At 41.8% G+C, this 18487-nt stretch overlaps 1 protein-coding gene across 1 annotated transcript in view; it reads left to right on the top strand.

The window, feature by feature from the left end:
- The window catches only part of LOC133568737 (dynein axonemal heavy chain 8-like), a 149053-nt gene that overhangs the window by 31700 nt on the left and 98866 nt on the right, over nt 1–18487 (top strand). Inside the window, exons 14-28 of the mRNA XM_061920846.1 lie at nt 1565–1684; nt 1758–1896; nt 1975–2063; nt 2137–2243; nt 4537–4615; nt 4772–4898; nt 4978–5150; nt 5883–6009; nt 10011–10246; nt 10319–10423; nt 10530–10643; nt 10711–10773; nt 12195–12295; nt 12386–12523; nt 15063–15303. Of these exons, the coding sequence (XP_061776830.1) occupies nt 1565–1684; nt 1758–1896; nt 1975–2063; nt 2137–2243; nt 4537–4615; nt 4772–4898; nt 4978–5150; nt 5883–6009; nt 10011–10246; nt 10319–10423; nt 10530–10643; nt 10711–10773; nt 12195–12295; nt 12386–12523; nt 15063–15303 (1959 nt within the window). The remainder of the gene's footprint in view (nt 1–1564; nt 1685–1757; nt 1897–1974; nt 2064–2136; nt 2244–4536; nt 4616–4771; nt 4899–4977; nt 5151–5882; nt 6010–10010; nt 10247–10318; nt 10424–10529; nt 10644–10710; nt 10774–12194; nt 12296–12385; nt 12524–15062; nt 15304–18487) is intronic.

Here is an 18487-nt window from a genome sequence, read left to right as displayed (position 1 = left end):
TTGTTACACTTGTCTTGCTGAAATAAGCAGAGGCGTCCATGATAACGTTGCTTGGATGACAACATATGTTGCTCCAAAACCTGTATGGGCCTTTCAGCATTAATTATGCCTTCACAGATGTGTAAGTTACCCATGCCTTGGGCACTAATGCACCCCCATACCATCACAGATGCTGGCTTTTGAACTTTGCGCCTCTAACAATCCGGATGGTTATTTTCCTCTTTGTTCTGGAGGACACCACGTCCTCTGTTTCCAAATATAATATTAAATGTGGACTCGTTAGACCACAGAACACCTTTCCACTTTGCATCAGTCCATCATAGGTGAGTTCGGGCCCAGCCAAGTCGGCGGCGTTTCAGGACATTGTTGATAAATGGGTTTGGCTTTGCATAGTAGAGTTTTATCTTGCACTTATAGATGTAGCGACCAACTATAGTTAGTGACAGTGGTTTTATGAAGTGTTCCTGAGCCCATGTGGTGATATCCTTTACACACTGATGTCGGTTTTTAATGCAGTTCCGCCTGAGGCATCAAAAGTCTGTAATATCATCGCTTACTTGCAGTGATTTCTCCAGATTCTCTGAACTTTTTAATGATTTTACGGACCGTAGATGGTAAAATCCCTAAATTCCTTGCAATAGCTCGTTGAAAAATGTTGTTCTAAAACTGTTCGACAATTTGCTTACAAATTGGTGACCCTCACCCCATCCTTGTTTGTAAATTACTTAGCATTTCATGGAAGCTGCTTTTATACCCAATCATGGCACCCGAATGTTCCCAATTAGCCTGCACACCTGTAGGATGTTCCATATAAGTGTTTGATGAGCATTCTTCAACTTTACCAGTATTTATTGCCACCTTTCCCAACTTCTTTGTCACGTGTTGCTGGCATCACATTGTAAAGTTAATGATTATTTGCAAAAAACAATGTTTATCAGTATGAACATCAAATATGTTGTCTTCGTAGCATATTCAACTGAATATGGGTTGAAAATAATTTGCAAATCATTTTATTCCGTTTATATTTACATCTAACACAATTTACCAACTCATATGGAAACAGGGTTTGTAGATGCTTGCACATATAATCCTATACGTGTTTTGTTTTTGCATATATTGGACCTTAATTTGATATCAATATCAGATTGGGACACTCCTAATTTTAACATCATGAACCAATATGGAACATCCGATCCAGAGCACCTCACTTACTAGGCTTTGACCAGGACATACTCAGAGGAAAGTGGCCACTGACCTTTGAGTGTCCCAGAGTGTCATCAGGTTGTGCCCAACATAGATGCAGATTATAATTTTTAAAGTCAACTGTTGGTAATTTTTCCAGTCAGTTTATGGTCAGAAAACATCCAGTTGTGTAAAATGGAGTAAAACAGTAAACTGTTTGGACGTGTGCATTCACATGTTTCAAGAAGGTTTGATCAAGTTCACCTGTAAAAGGTTGGAGTCCATTTTAGCGTTTAACTCAAAAGACAAACACACCTAGCTTCATGTGAGAAGTGTATCTGTTTCATTTATCTTGAGCTTGAAAGACAAATTGTGTATACAGGTGAAGGACATCTGCAAGTTCCACATTGACGATTACCTCAGAGACATGTCAGAGTCTGTTCTGCTTGAGCTACCAGAGGAATACTCCACTACAATTCAGCCCTTGGTTGAAGTCAATGAGGTAGAGGGCAACTGTCCATATGCAGTTGTATTCAAGAAACTATTGAGTTTAATATCATCAACTTCTTTTGTAGAATCTGTGCAAAGAAGGGTTACAGTCACTTGAACTCAACTGCAGTCACATTAAAGAAGCGGTGAACGAGCTAGGAAAGGTGTTCAATAACATTTATAAGTCCAAGCAAGTCAGCAAGCCCACGGACGGACTCAGTTCGGGTATTCATGTCTACAAATCGGTTTGTCATTTGACCGTGCATATGAACCCAATGCTAATGTTTTTATTTTACGTTTCAGTTCAAAAGGAGACTCCAAAGACCCCTGAAGGTGTGGAGGCGGCCACCCCAGAAGGTCAAGAGAAGTACAAAGCAACACGTTTTGAAAAGGTATGTTTGCTTGAAGACGATCACGACGTGGAGTACAGCAGAGGTGTTCAATCACGGTATGAAAACATTTCAGGACTTCACAAAACAATACGAATCCTTCGGTGCACGAGTGTTGGATGCGCTGGTGGAAACAACCAAGTTATCTCTGAAGACCCTGGAAAGGCGAATCTGTGGCCCCGAGTAAGTCTTCTCTCTGGATGGAGCAGAGCCACCTATTAGGGCTGTAAAACGATTAGAATATTTAATCAGGTTTAATCCCATTTTGTCTGTAGTTATCTAGTAAATAATTACAATTATTCACAGATATAAGATTGTTTATCTTTAATACGTGTAGTATTTAATCAACATAGGACGAGACAAAATATTTGCTTTATGCGAAGGTAATTAAACGTTAAAGGCCTACTGAAATGAGATTTCCCTATTTAAACGGGGATAGCAGGTCCATTCTATGTGTCATACTTGATCATTTCGCGATATTGCCATATTTTTGCTGAAAGGATTTAGTAGAGAACATCGACGATAAAGTTCTCAACTTTTGGTCGCTAATAAAAAAGCCTTGCCGGTACCGGAAGTAGCAGACGATGTGCGCGTGACGTCACAGGTTGTGGAGCTCCTCACATCCTTACATTGTATACAATCATGGCCACCAGCAGCGAGAGCGATTCGGACCGAGAAAGCGACAATTTTCTCATTAATTTGAGCCAGGATGAAAGATTTGTGGATGAGGATATTGAGAGTGAAGGACTAGAAAAAAAAAAGAAAAGACAAAAAAAAAGACTGCAGTGGGAGCGATTCAGATGTTATTAGACACATTTACTAGGATAATTCTGGAAAATCCCTTATCTGCTTATTGTGTTAGTGAGGTTATATGGTACCTGAAAGTCGGAGGGCTGTGGCCATGGGTGTGGTGACCGCCAATGTCTCCGAAGGAAGCCACTTTTCTCGACGAGGCGAAGCGAAGGCAGCCGTTGGGGCTGAGCTTTTTCCCCCTCCTCCACGGTGGAAGCATCCCACGTTCGGGGGCGGCTGGTCGGAGGAGGCAAGAGAGTCCGCAGCTGCCTCTTTGACAGTTGCACGAGGACCGACGCAAGCTTTCCGCTCATGTCTACGGTAAGAGCCGACTTATTACCACAATTTTCTCACCGAAACCTGCCGTTTGACATGTGGTAGGGAACCATGTTCGCTTGACCGCTCTGTTCCATAGTAAAGCTTCACCGTCATCTTTCGGGAATGTAAACAAGGAAACACCGGCTGTGTTTGTATTGCTAAAGGCGGCCGCAATGCACCGCTTGCCACCTACATCTTTCTTCATTGACGTCTCCATTATTAATTGAACAAATTGCAAAAGATTCAGCAACACAGATGTCCAGAACACTGTGTAATTATGCGATTAAAGCAGACTACTTATAGCTTGGATCGGGGCTGGAACAACATATCTTGCTACAATCCGTGACATCACGCGCAGAATTTTCAACAGGATACTTTGCGCGAAATTTTAAAATTGTAATTTAGTAAACTAAAAAGGTTGTATTGGCATGTGTTGCAATGTTAAGATTTCATCATTGATATATAAACTATCAGACTGCGTAGTCTGTAGTAGTGGGTTTCAGTAGGCCTTTAACATATAGTTAACGCTCTGTTTTCGCTAAAAAGTCAAATAAAATCTGCATCCTACAAAAATCCATAAGAAATCTCTAAATCCAAGTAGTCCATTGAAAATAACCAAATATATTACCAGAAAAACATTTTATAAAGAATAATCCTAGTTTTACATGGGTTGTAATGGGTTGGGTTGTACTTGTATAGCGTTTTTCTACCCCTCTTTAAGGAGCCCAAAGCGCTTTGACAGTATTTCCACATTCACCCATTCACACACACATTCATAAATTGATGGTGGGAGCTGCCATGCAAAGCCCTCACCAGGACCCATCAGGAGCAAGGGTGAAGTGTCTTGCCCAAGGACACAACGGACGTGACTAGGAGGGTAGAAGGTGGGGATTGAACCAGCAACCCTCAGATAGCTCGGTTGGTAGAGCGGCCGTGCCAACAACTTGAGGGTTGCAAGTTCAATCCCCGCTTGCACCATCCTAGTCACTGCCGTTATGTCCTTGGGCAAGACACTTAACCCACCTGCTCCCAGTGCCACCCACACTGGTTTTAAATGTAACTTAGAATCTTGGGTTTCACAATGTAAAGCGCTTTGAGTCACTTGAGAAAAGCGCTATATAAATATAATTCACTTCACTTCACTTCACTCTATCAACTTCGCCACGCCGTCCCCATCCAGAAAACAATGCAAATTAAATATAAACGAACAATGAATTGTATAAATGATGAACATTAACCATCACTTTTACCTTTTATTGAAGACTATTATTGGCAAAGAAGTCGAGGAGCTGAAAGGGAGAAATTTGACAAAAATACTCATTATGTATGTCACTTTTCATATAAGTTAATATGCTGTCAATTGTAGCTCTTTCCAGAAAGCAAAGTCTGACATTTCTTTGGTGCCTTTAATGAAATCAGAAGTCTTCTTGGAAGCACCCAATGTGGTGAGTAAACCCAAATCAAGCACCATATTAAATGAACCATCCTGGTTGTAAAATAAGGTTTTTCTGCGTGTGGATTTTTCCTTCACTAGTCAGAGATTACTTTTTTAGGGCCAGAAGCTCAAGGATTGTTCTTTTGATGCTACATTTTGCCTACAGGTGATGATCCCCAGTGTAGACGAGATCCACCAGGCGATAGTACAAATCATTGATTTTGTCTTGGAGGTGACCAAAGGGATTCAATGTTGGGAGGTGGAGTACAGGCAAGACAACACAGCATCTGAAGGTCAGTCAGTCGAGCAAAACACACAAAGCACATTTACTCTGGCTTTTTCACCCAACCGGACCTTTGGTCATTTATTCAGGGCGAGAGAAGATGGATTTCTACAGCCGAGTCATCAAGCATGAGGATATCAAGGTCGTCATTTTTACTTTGAAGTCCACCTTAAAGTCACAAAAAGAACAAGCTGCACATCTGCTGGAGCGCTTCAAGAAGTTCAAGGAGCTGTGGGCGGAGGACAAGGAGAAGCAAATAAAGGTTTTGGGTTTATTATGTGATCTTTAGGTGTGTCACGATGCAGTCATACATACTTTTATTATGTTTCATAGTGTGGGATTTTAGAAGAGGTTTGATTAGTCAAACAGAACAATGGTAGTATGAAAACAGTGACCTATTTATTACTAACCGTCTTAAACTGACTTATGCTGTTTTTAAGTTGAAGTGGAGTAGGCATTGTTTTTTGGCAACACCTGTTGGCCACATGATTTACAAAGTTAAGCTTATAACGCCGTAAGTTGAATGATGCAGACACGTTTGTTACTGGAAATGCCCTAATACACTTCTGCCTTGGACACTTCATGTGTAATATGCATCTATAATTATTTGACACTTGCTTATATTTAACAAATGTTCTGTTTTAGATTGTAGTATTGTTCAATCAAATACACTTCTTAAGTATGTATAGCTTGTGTGCTACTGTGCGCTTAGCTGCTGTGTAGCTGCTAGCTCCTTGTAGTCTATAGCCTACTATGGTTAGATTTTAACTGACTGTCCAGCTTTGCTAAAGGGAACACGCTGCAGGACTTTCAGAAACCAAACATTTGTATCAGTAATTTTGGATGCAATCAGATAGAATTCCAGACTTGCTTTTTGCTGATAGCAGAACAATATCCGATATCAGAAGTCGATCAGGACACCCTTTTTTGTAATACAGGAAATGTGGTTTGGTTTTTATAAGTTTCAATGACACTTGTGTGTGTTTTTGTGAAGGCATTCATGGACAGCAAACCCTCCTTGATGCAGATCAAAACTAAACTGCAGCACTACGATACTTTTGAAAACCAAGTTGACGAAATTAAGGACGTCTTCATCGTGGGGTTAATTGAACTGTCAACAGGTAAGCTGACGGCAGTAGTAAAACATTTTACAGTAGTAAAAAAAAAACTAAAAATACAGAGGACCCTCGCTATTACAATGGTTCGCCAGTCAAACATCAAAGTTTTTGCCCGTGGCATAAACATCTTTTGCAAAGCTTGGCTTGTAATGGCTCTGTTATAAAAACAAACAACCCAGGTTCCATTCTAGAGGCTAATCTTTCCTGTAATAAAATGGCAACCAAGGTAATCAAAAAGGTGAACCAACGAACAAGATTTCTCTACAGAATCTCCTCTCTGGTCAACAAAATCACCATGAAGATTCTAGCGGGATCTCTCATTCAACCTTTTTTCAATTATGCATGTGCAACTCCTGGTACCCCGGCACCTCCAAAACCCTCAAATCTAGACTCCAAACATCCCAGGACAAGCTAGTCAGGTTACTTCCAGACCTCCACCCCAGATCACACCTCACTCCTACCACTTCTCCAAAGTGGGCTGGCTCAGGGTGGATGACAGTAAAACAACTTGCACTGAGCCTAGTCTATAAAATCCGCTACGCCTCCCTGATACCGAAGTACATGTCAAACTACTTCCAGAACACCACAACACCAGGGGGAGCTCCACAAACCACGTTAAACCCAGATTCCGATCTTACAAAGGTCTTAACTCATTATTTTTCTATGCCACATAAATGTGGAATGCACTCCCAACAGGCGTTAAAGAAAGTGCATTTCTATCCTCCTTCAAAAGCGCACTAAAAGAACACCTCCAGGGAACTACAACCCTAGACTAACCACATCCCACCTCCCCTGATTGTAAATAATCAAATGTATAGGTCCTCTCCAAGGTTTCTCATAGTCAGCATTGTCACTGGCGTCCCACTGGATGTGAATTCTCCCTGCCCACTGGGTGTGAGTTTTCCTTGCCCTTTTGTGGGTTCTTCCGAGGATGTTGTAGTCGTAATGATTTGTGCAGTCCTTTGAGACATTTGTGATTTGGGGCTATATAAATAAACATTAATTGCCTTCCGCCTGATTGTAGCTGAGATAGGCGCCAGCGCCCCCCGTGACCCCAAAAGGGAATAAGCGGTAGAAAATGGATGGATGGATGGATGATTGATTGATATACTTGTTCTTATGCTTTCTGAACTCACTATGTTCACTGCTCGCTGTACATATCCTACCGTGTCAGACCTACACTGTGTCAATGTCTATTTCTCAGATGATATTATTGGTGATGACTGAAGTGCTGATAGAAACCCAAACTAAACCCCCCGTGCCCCCAGGATTGTAAATAATTCAATTTATATACTCTGATGATTAACTTGTGTGATGACTGTATTATGCTGATAGTAAATATTTATACCATGAATTGATTAACGTGGACCCCGACTTAAACAAGTTGAAAAACTTATTGGGGTGTTACCATTTAGTGGTCAATTGTGTGGTATATGTACTGTACTGTGCAATCTACTAATAAAAGTCTCAATCAATCAATCAAACAAACAACTATTATTCGCCAAAATGTCGCTCTTATGAAAAAATTATACCCATTTGCATCATGTGAATACATTTTAAAATCAGCAGCAATACTCTAGGTTACTTTAACACACTGCAGTTTTTCATTTTTCTACTGTTTTTATTCAGTTCCACAAAAGGAGTGTTTTCACAACAACCAAAAAATAATAATACTCAAAACTATTCAATACGGTAGGGTACTGTACAGTACAGTAAATTCAGTTAAAGCAATACTAAAACAAGTAATACACTACTGTAAACATACAATTGTGTAAGTAGGCTGATGGATTCTATCGTCTGTTGGTGTCCAGTATATCTTCTGGCCATTCGGTAGAAAAATGCAACGACAAATTGATTTTGATTGGTTTGCTTCTTTTTTACAGTACGGTATGTATTCAATCAATCAAAATTTACTTATAAAGCTCTTAATCACAAATGTCTCAAAGGGCTGCACAAGCCACAAATCCCACATCAGGGCAAGAAAAAACTCAACACAATGGGAACAACGAGAAACCTTGGAAGGGACCGCAGATGTGCAATGGATGCCGAGTGGATACGGTTAATAAAGTGAGAGTCCAGTCCATAGTGGGGCCTGCAGGGGATCCTCTTTCATGTATACATGTCGGGGAGCACCGATGGTGCTTCACCCCGGATCCCAACTTCATGTGGAAGTCCAGTCCGTTGTGGGGCCACCAGGGGATCATCTTGAATGGAGACAAGTCAGCAGGGCAGAGACATCACCAACTGATGCACAGAGGAGTGGTCCACCCTGAGTCCCGACTTGGAACAGCTAGCATCTTCCGTGGAGACTGATCCGTGGTCACCTGATGACCTCTCCACGCAGGAGCGGTGGGCAGAGCAGAAAAGAGAGACAGCAGATCAATTGTTCAAAAAAGGGGTTTATTTAAAGGCTAGAGTATATAAATGAGTTTTAAGATGGGACTTAAATGCTCCTACTGAGGTAACATTAAAGACACTTATTACATATTTCTAGCTTGTGTGCTTATCTGTTGTGTAGCGGCTATCGCCGAGCTGCCTATAGCCTATTGTTTACCTTTTGTATATGACTTGAGTAAAATAAAATAAAAGACCAACCTTCTGTGCTTGTTGGAGGACATTTAGATGTTAACTGCTGGTACAGCTTTGCACAAGTAAACACTGCAGGACTGCTACATAGAAGCACATATAATCCACAACTTGTTTTTTTTGCTGATATCAGATCGGGACAGCCCTAGGTAGGTAGGTCTTTATTGTCATTGCAACAAGTACAACAACATTTTTGTTTATAGCCCAAACCCGTTCAAGATTAGACAAACAAACAGTGTACAGGGTTACAGAACAGGAATGCTGATGCGTCGCCACGAGGCGCTTCGTAAAAGATGGGAAAAGGTAAATCGCTGGGGAAGAAGATGAGTAAAAAATACAAGGAGCCCAGTCTGGAGTGGGAAAATGTAACATGTTTATGCACACATAAACACGTTACATTTAATTACGACAAACTCGCAACAGAGTGGCGGGGCATTGGGGCCCTGGAAGGCGTCTGCTGCTTTGAAGCGCTGCCATCCGACCATCACCCCGAGGGGAAAAAGTGGTGGTGAAGGCATGTAGTGGTGGTGGGGGGTGTGTGCGTGTATGCCCAATTGTCTTGGGTGTGATGATGTAACGTTTTTTAGACTGAGGCCGATCTGCAAAAGTTCGACTCCAGGTGTCGTTGAGGAGGGAGGGAGGTCAAAAGCGTCTATCATTGAGGTGTCCTCGGGGGTGTTTTCAGAACAACCTGGTCCTGTTTCCACAGCGTCAAGACCGTTCGAGGGAGTCAAATCGTAGATTAGGATGTTTGTTTTCTGCGAGCAGACAAAAACAATTACTTTTCTGTTTTATTCGTCCATGCTGGGTGCTCTCAAATTCAATTAAATTGTCCTTTTCAGCAAGCTTCTCCATGATGTAATCCATCTTGCGATTCAGTTCAGAAATCGCCGCGGTCTGTGTTCCCATAGCCCTGCCCAAACCATCAATTGCGACGAACAGCCTTTGGGTTCCTTGAGTGGCTGCCATCGTCTAACGAATTTGACGATACACCAGAGCAATGCCCAGCCCAATTAGCAAGTGCCCCGCGATCACGGTTCCAAATAGGTAGATGTCTTCCACGTCCTCAATGGAAAAGACTGAGAGGCACATGATTCTCCATTTGTCCCAGGAATCTCTCACGTACCCCGCAGCAATGGTTCCATCAGGGCAGCCAGGCTCCCCAGAACCTCTTTTCCTCGTCGAAGCGATTTTGTCAATTGCGTCGAGAGTCCAGCTGATCATATCCATGCCTGATGTTTAGATTTGAGGACAGCGCAAAGAAAGAGGCTTCAAAAAAGTTCAGACTAGACAAAAACAAAGGGAGCAAGCTGGGAGATGTGGGAGCGGAAAAAAATGCGACCGCCCCCACCAGTGGCAAGACAGGTGGAACTTTTGCATTTGAATTGTGGCCAACATGGTGCTTCTCTCGTCTATAGATGCGTTAAAGACCTCCCTCAAAGAGGAGGCCAAGGCTTGGAAGTGTGAATTGTGCAAATGCCTGAGGAAGGAGTGCAGGAGGAACATCATCACCATCAGCTTGCACACCCACAAAAGCTTCACGCAACTTGTGCATCCTGTGGTCAATTTGGACGACGTGCGCTGTGCCATGAAGACGCTGAGCGATCTCCGGGATTCGGAAATCAACACCGACATCACGCTCATTTCCACTCAGGTACGAACATGGTTTGTGTTGTTGTTTGCCCCCCCGCGCCGGATTGTACCGTGAACCGTTTCACCCTCGCAGGACGCCTACGAAATTCTCATCCTTTATGAAGCTGAAATGACTGAGAAGGAGCCAGGAGAGGTGTTCGGGTTGAGCCGCTTCTTCACAAGACTTTTGACTAAAGCTGTTAGTATTGTTCCATTTGATCACTAAAGACATCTCAGAGTTTGTTTTTTCGAAAAGATAACAACGCTCACTATTGATGGACTCTTTCAATTTGTTTGATTACCAGTTGTCCGTCCAGAATCAGCTGTTCTCCATGCAGCCCACTCTCAAGCAAAGCCTCATGGAGCGTGTGGCCGTTTTTGAAAACGACGTGGGCTCTTTTATGGACGACTATGATGTGGTGAGTTTCATCCTTCACTCTGCACTTCTTCTTAGATGAATCTCCACACTTCATCTCGTTTTTACAGGAAGGCCCCATGTGTGAGGGAATCGCTCCCAAAGAGGCCAGTCGCAGACTCCAGTGCTTCCAGGTACAAATATTCTTAACCCCTCTGGTGGACTAGACTATTGGCTGCCTTTCAATATTCTCATTTATCAAGGTCAAAGACTTACATTTTCTATGAACTGATTAAGCCTGCTAAGATGAGAGGGGAAACGTCATCTAAAACAAACTGAGCAGTCCAGTTGCATTCCATTGAATGCCCTGAGAGTGGAACAGTGCTTTTTAAATGGTGGCACTTGAATGCACTGTTGAGTATAAAAAAACAAAAACAAACAAAAAAATATATATATATAATATACATACTGTATATATACATATATATATGTGTATATATATATATATATACATATATATGTGTATATGTATGTATGTATGTGTATACAGTGGGGCAAAAAAGTATTTAGTCAGCCACCGATTGTGCAAGTTCTCCCACTTAAAATGATGACAGAGGTCTGTAATTCTCATCATAGGTACACTTAAAACAGTTAGAGACAGAATGTGAAAAAAAATTCCCGGAATTCACATTGTAGGAATTTTAAAGATTTGTAAATTATGGTGGAAAATAAGTATTTGGTCAAGCATTCAAAACTCTCACTGATGGAAGGAGGTTTTGGCTCAAAATCTCACGATACATGGCCCCATTCATTCTTTCCTTAACACAAATCAATCGTCCTGTCCCCTTAGCAGAAAAACAGCCCCAAAGCATGATGTTTCCACCCCCATGCTTCACAGTAGGTATGGTGTTCTTGGGATGCAACTCAGTATTATTCTTCTTCCAAACACGACGAGTTGAGTTTATACCAAAATGGATACATGGATGATACAGCGGAGGATTGGGAGAATGTCATGTGGTCAGATGAAACCAAAATAAAACTTTTTGGTATAAACTCAACTTGTCGTGTTTGGAGGAAGAAGAATACTGAGTTGCATCCCAAGAACACCATACCTACTGTGAAGCATGGGGGTGGAAACCATGCTCTGGGGCTGTTTTTTTGCTAGAGGGAACAGGACGATTGATCCTTGTTAAGGAAAGAATGAATGGAGCCATGTATCGTGAGATTTTGAGCCAAAACCTTCCATCAGTGGGAGCTTTGAATGGTTGACCAAATACTTATTTTCCACCATAATTTACAAATAAATTCTTTAAAATTCCTACAATGTGAATTCCTGGATTTTTTTTCCACATTCTGTCTCTCACAGTTGAAGTGTACCTATGATGAAAATTACAGACCTCTGTCATCATTTTAAGTGGGAGAACTTGCACAATCGCTGGCTGACTAAATACTTTTTTGCCCCACTGTATATATATGTATGTGCTTAATTTATTATTCTAATTTTAAACCCTGAACACTTTTATGTGATTACATATTCTTGTAATTATTGTACTTCATTGTATTTATTTTTTAGGAATGTTAAACCTTTTGTGTTGTCCTTTTCAATCCCCTGCAGTCCAGGTTTGCTGAGCTGTGGAGAAATTTTACCACTTACAATTCTGGCGAGCAGCTTCTGGGCCTGCCCGTCTCAAACTATGACTGTCTTCAAAATAAAAAGTACACAGTATGGCCTACACTTTTAAAAAAAAGTATTTTAAAACAAAAATGATTGTAGCAACACCTCCCTCTGCTTACCACCGCTGTTAGGAAAGAGCTGGATCTGCTCCAGAAGCTCTACGGCCTCTATGACACTGTGATGAGCAACATCAGCAGCCACTCCAAGCTCTTGTGGACAGAAGTGGATATTGAGAAGATCAATACTGAACTTATGGACTTTCAGAACAGGTCAGTGTTGTTTTCCTATTTTTGATATGTAGAATAGAAAGCGAGCAGTCTTCTATTCTCCTCACATATATTGTTAGCCAGCTAGCAATGTCACAGTTTGCACAGTCATTTGTTGCTAGGTCACCCATTCTTTTACGCCCCCGAGAACTGTTCAGTATTTAGCTTAGTGTACATGTCAGTGCGTTGAATTAGTCCGATATCTCAAATAGTTCGGCTCTAAATCATCATCATCGGCGGTCAATCGAAGCGAGTATGACGGTCCTCCTGGTAGGTGGGTATCCCTTTTATGGAGGATGCCCGTACGTGACTTTGTGTAACGTGGGGAGACTGGATCCTTGACAGATCCGGGTCAGGGTTCAGTGGCATGGAGTCCAAGACGACTGGGGACCATTTTCTGCTGCAGCCTTCATCCGCCATCCCAGCCGTCGTGACGCTCCATAGGGTTAGCAATCATCCTCCGCCTGTTCCCCCGTTGAGATCCTGGGTTGTTATTTCCCAATAACCCGGCCCACATGGATGTGGGGATTGCCTTCTCCCGCCATTACAGCCATTGCGGTGGTTCTTACTTCTACCGTCTTCCGCCTGCTCCGCAGTTGAGGTCTTCATTGTATCCCTCGCTCGGGGGAAGTTAGGTACTAGGCCTTTGCCAACGGCCACCAGGGGTAACAGTCGTAAAGGGGTTAACCTCCTAGTGCCCCAAGACCCCAAAGCGGAGCCTCCACTGCCGGATGCACTTTAAGGTCATGCCCTCTAAATAAGCCTCCTACAGCCCATGGAAACACCTCAAACTGATTGTGTTCTGTTTTTGAAAAGTCGAAATAAAGGTAAAGTGAAAGTACAACTGATAGTCGCACACATACACTGGGTGTGGTACAATTATCCTCTGTATTTGACCCATCCCTTTGTTCCACCCCCTGGGACGTGAGGGGAGTGGTGAGCAGTAGAAGTGGTCGCGCTCTGTAATCATTTTGGTGATTTAACCCCCAATTCCAACCCTTGATGCGTAGTGCCAAGCAGGGAGGTAATGGGTCCCATTTTTATAGTCTTTGCAGTGTTTCCCCCAGAAAATGTTTTAGTTAAGGTGGTGACTTTCCAGGGGGAGGGGACCGGGAAGTGGGTGGGTGGGTGTAAGGATCAGTTTAACTCGGCCTGTCACAATTACGTCTCCACCTCGTCACTGCCACCACAGCCTGGGGGGGGCATAGACTACAGACTGTGGTGAAGTAGGCCGGCTTAGTCGCGTGAAGAAGCCTACAACTTTTTGTTGTTTTCCGCTCCATTTGCTGAATGGCAATATACGATATATATCTCGATATTTTTTCCGTAAAGTAAAAACAAAACAGTCCTAGTTACTACCTGAGATACAAAAATAATGACTTAAGAAGTCAAATTAATGACTTGCTAAAAAAAAAGAGTTAAAAATGGAGCCACATGCTGACATATGCTCAACTCCATCCATCCATCCATTTTCTACCGCTTGTCCCTTTTGGGGTCTCTGCTTAATTTATTACAGCATTCGGGAAGCCTGTAGTTGATTTTTAATATGTAAATATTATATTTTTATCAACATGTGATAGCAGGGACCCTGCCGGTATAGCTCGGTTGGTAGAGTGGCCATGCCAGCAACTTGAGGGTTGCAGGTTCGATCTCCGCTTCCGCCATCCTAGTCACTGCCGTTGTGTCCTTGGGGAAGACACTTTACCCACCTGCTCCCAGTGCCACCCACACTGGTTTAAATGTAACTTAGATATTGGGTTTCACTATGTAAAAGCGCTTTGAGTCACTAGAGAAAAGCGCTATATAAATATAATTCACAAAAATTTACAATTCAAAACTAGGCTGCTACATTACTAATGATCAATGTAACTATAGCTAAAAATAATTGTACAATAGCAATAGGAGAGCCTATTCATCTCTGAACACCATGGAGCTCATGTAGGCTTTATGATGCACTTACATTACATTAAAAATGTATTCTGATATATGTTCTTCACAGAAAATTAGCAAAAGTCAGTGAGTCTCAGTTTGAAAAATTAATAAATGTTATCATTTTTCTTTCAATAAAAAATGAAAACGGGTCCCACAGACCCGAACACCACACCACAAGTTGTAGGGCTCCGCAGATGGCTAGTGTGATGTCATAGGTCAACCGGAAAAGGAATTTATATACCCGTGCTAAAATGAAATAAGTGCCCCTCAGGCCACATGGCGTATGACCAATTTTCGCATTAGAGAGACTGCATGGACACTTGGACTTCACACGCAGGTATGTAAATACAATAAAACTAACTATTTGAGAAATCAGACTAATTTAGTGCATTGGAAACATAGTGACTGTTTCTTTAGTAATGTTGGGTGGAAGGCTCCACGGGTCCACACGAATGAAAGTACTAGAAATGCCAGTTGTTGTTATAAATTGATGGGTCTGTGAGTCTGAACAAAATGTGTGGTGGAAGAAGGAGGCTAATGGAACTAAAGTACAAGTACTCGATCGAGCCTTGTTAAAAATGGCCACAATAGTCGTCTTGTCTGCTTCAAGGTGCCGACGCCTGCCCAAAGGCCTGAAAGAATGGCAAGCCTTCCTGGACTTGAAAAAGACCATCGACGACTTCAACGAGCTGTGCCCTTTGCTTGAAATGATGACAAACAAGTCCATGATCAGGAGGCACTGGGATCAGATCTCCAACCTGACTGGCCACAAGTTTGAGGTGGAGTCCAGTACCTGCAAGCTGGAAGACATCACCAAGGCGCCCCTGTTGAAGTACAAGGATGACATTGAGGTTTGTCACCACGCAGTGATCGCACGCAGTGTTTCCCACTGTTTGGCAATGTATTCGAGGCAGTGGGGGCGTCAGGGGTATGGCGTGACAGGAGTGGCATTAAAATGACATATAAGTTGCGTAATTTTCTATGGTAGCATGTATTTTTTTAAAAGGCTAAAAAAAAAGTTATACCAACCGGTTTAGCTCGGTTGGTAGAGTGGCCGTGCCAGCAACTTGAGGGTTGCAGGTTCGATTCCCGCTTCTGCCAACCTAGTCACTGCCGTTGTGTCCTTGGGCAAGACACTTTACCCACCTGCTCCCAGTGCCACCCACACTGGTTTGAATGTAACTTAGATATTGGGCTTCACTATGTAAAGCGCTTTGAGTCACTAGAGAAAAAGCGCTATATAAATATAATTCACTTCACTTCACAAATCTGTGTTATCAGCAGTGTTGGGTTAGTTACTGAAAACCAGTTACTAGTTACAGCTACTACCGTATTTTTCACACTATAAGTCGCAGTTTTTTTCATAGTTTATACTCCGGAGCGACTAATGTGTGAAATTATGAACACATTACCGTAACATATCAAATATTTATCTCATTCGCCGAAGAAAATGTCAGCAATCGTCACACAAACGTCAGCAATTTTCACACACACATCAACCAACAAGTATTCGGCGGGGGAGGGTCATGTCAGAAGTGCATTGTTGGTCATGGAATGCTCACTTCTATAGGCTACTGCCGTAGCTATTAAACTGGATCGTTTCATCGTTGGCGGCAACATATAAAAACTGAGAAGGGCTGAACAAAAATGGCACCGAAAAAGAAATCATGTACTGCAGATTACAAGCTGGACATAGTGAAATATGCAGCAGAAAACGACAAGAGGAAGCGGCGCATACCTTTGGAGTTGGCAGAGTTGTTTAGAAGCGACATCGAGGAAGAAGATTTCATGGGATTTATGGATTAGGAGTGACAGATTGTTTGGTAAAGGTATAGCATGTTCTATATGTTATAGTTATTTGAATGACTCTTACCATAATATGTTAGGTTAACATAGCAGGCACCTTCTCAGTTGGTTATTTATGCCTCATATAACGTACACTTATTCAGCCTGTTGTTCACTATTCTTTATTTATTTTAAATTGCCTTTCAAATGTCTATTCTTGGTGTTGGATTTTATCAAATACATTTCCCCCAAAAATGCGACTTATACTCCAGTGCAACATGTATTTGTTTTTTTCCTTCTTTATTATGCATTTTCGGCAGGTGCGATTTATACTCCGGAGTGATTTATAATCCGAAAAATACGGTAGTTACATTATTTAAAAAATAACTCAGTTACTTACACCAAAAAGTACTGTGTTACTGTGAACAGTAACTATTTAATTATATATTTTTAAGGTTCCCATTAATGCCCTTTTAGCCTTCATTTCAGTTCTGTAATTCCACTGGAGAATGATACAATCTGTAGATCAACTTGACATGCATTTGCATCACTGAACTTTGCTAAGCCATGTGGTCTACATACAACACACAAAGACAAAAATATATGTTTCAAAGGGCCAATTTATTTCAGGCCAGAACAAATTGACAAAAATATTTTAAATAGCTGCTGTGTAATTTCGCTTGGCCCTTGAGGCTATATCAAATTAACATTAGAGCAGAGCGACTGGTGCAATGGACGTCGAGTGGATCGAGCATAATATTGTGAGAGTCCAGTCCATATCTAACATAATAGTGTGAGAGTCCAGTCCATAGTGGATCTAACATAATATTCTGAGAGTCCAGTCCATAGTGGATCTAACATAATATTCTGAGAGTCCAGTCCATAGTGGATCTAACATAATAGTGTGAGAGTCCAGTCCATAGTGGATCTAACATAAGAGTGTGGGTGTCCAGTCCATAGTGGATCCAGCATAATCGTGAGAGTACAGTCCATAGTGGATCTAACATAATAGTGAGAGAGTTCAGTCCATAGTGGATCCAGCATAATCGTGAGAGTACAGTCCATAGTGGATCTAACATAATAGTGAGAGAGTTCAGTCCATAGTGGATCCAGCATAATAGTGAGAGTACAGTCCATAGTGGATCTAACATAATAGTGAGAGAGTTCAGTCCATAGTGGATCTAACATAATAGTGTGGGAGTCCAGTCCATAGTGGATCTAACATAATAGTGTGAAAGTCCAGTTCATAGTGGATCTTGCATAATAGTGAGAGTCCAGTCCATATTGGATCTAACATAATAGTGTGAGAGTCCAGTCCATAGTGGATCTAACATAATAGTGAGAGAGTTCAGTCCATAGTGGATCCAGCATAATAGTGAGAGTACAGTCCATAGTGGATCTAACATAATAGTGAGAGAGTTCAGTCCATAGTGGATCTAACATAATAGTGTGGGAGTCCAGTCCATAGTGGATCTAACATAATAGTGTGAAAGTCCAGTTCATAGTGGATCTTGCATAATAGTGAGAGTCCAGTCCATATTGGATCTAACATAATAGTGTGAGAGTCCAGTCCATAGTGGATCTAACATAATAAATAGTGTGAGAGTCCAGTCCATAGTGGATATAACATAATAGTGAGAGTCCAGTCCATAATATATCTAACATAATAGTGTGAGAGTCCAGTCCATAGTGGATCTAACATAATAGTGTGAGAGTCCAGTCCATAGTGGATCTATCATAATAGGGAGAGTCCAGTCCATAGTGGGGCCAGCAGGAGACCATCCCGAGCAGAGACAGGTGAGCAGCACAGAGGCGTCCCCAACCAATTTACAGACGAGCGGTCCACTAAGAAAAAATAGCATCATGAGTGTTAATAAATGAGTACAGAAGTTTAACAAACAGAAGTCAATGTCTTGTTAAACATGATTGGCAGGAGATGGCAGCATATTTAGCACCAAGAAAGTGAAGTGCCCCTTAAAGGCCTACTGAAATGAGATTTTCTTATTTAAACGGGGAGAGCAGGTCCATTCTATGTCATACTTGATCATTTCGCGATATTGCCATATTTTTTCCAAAAATATTTAGTAGAGAACATCGACGATAAAGTTCGCAACTTTTGCTTGCCTCTAACGGAAGTCGCAGACGATGACGTCACATGTTGATGGCTCCTCACATATTCACATTGATTTAAATGGGAGCCTCCAACAAAAACAGCTATTCTGATCGAGAAAACAACAATTTCCCCCATTA

The sequence above is a fragment of the Nerophis ophidion genome, linkage group LG14, assembly GCF_033978795.1.
Source record: "Nerophis ophidion isolate RoL-2023_Sa linkage group LG14, RoL_Noph_v1.0, whole genome shotgun sequence".
Classification (NCBI taxonomy): domain Eukaryota; kingdom Metazoa; phylum Chordata; class Actinopteri; order Syngnathiformes; family Syngnathidae; genus Nerophis; species Nerophis ophidion.
Note: the sequence above shows the minus strand (reverse complement) of the source record. Positions and strands in the feature narration are given on the sequence as shown.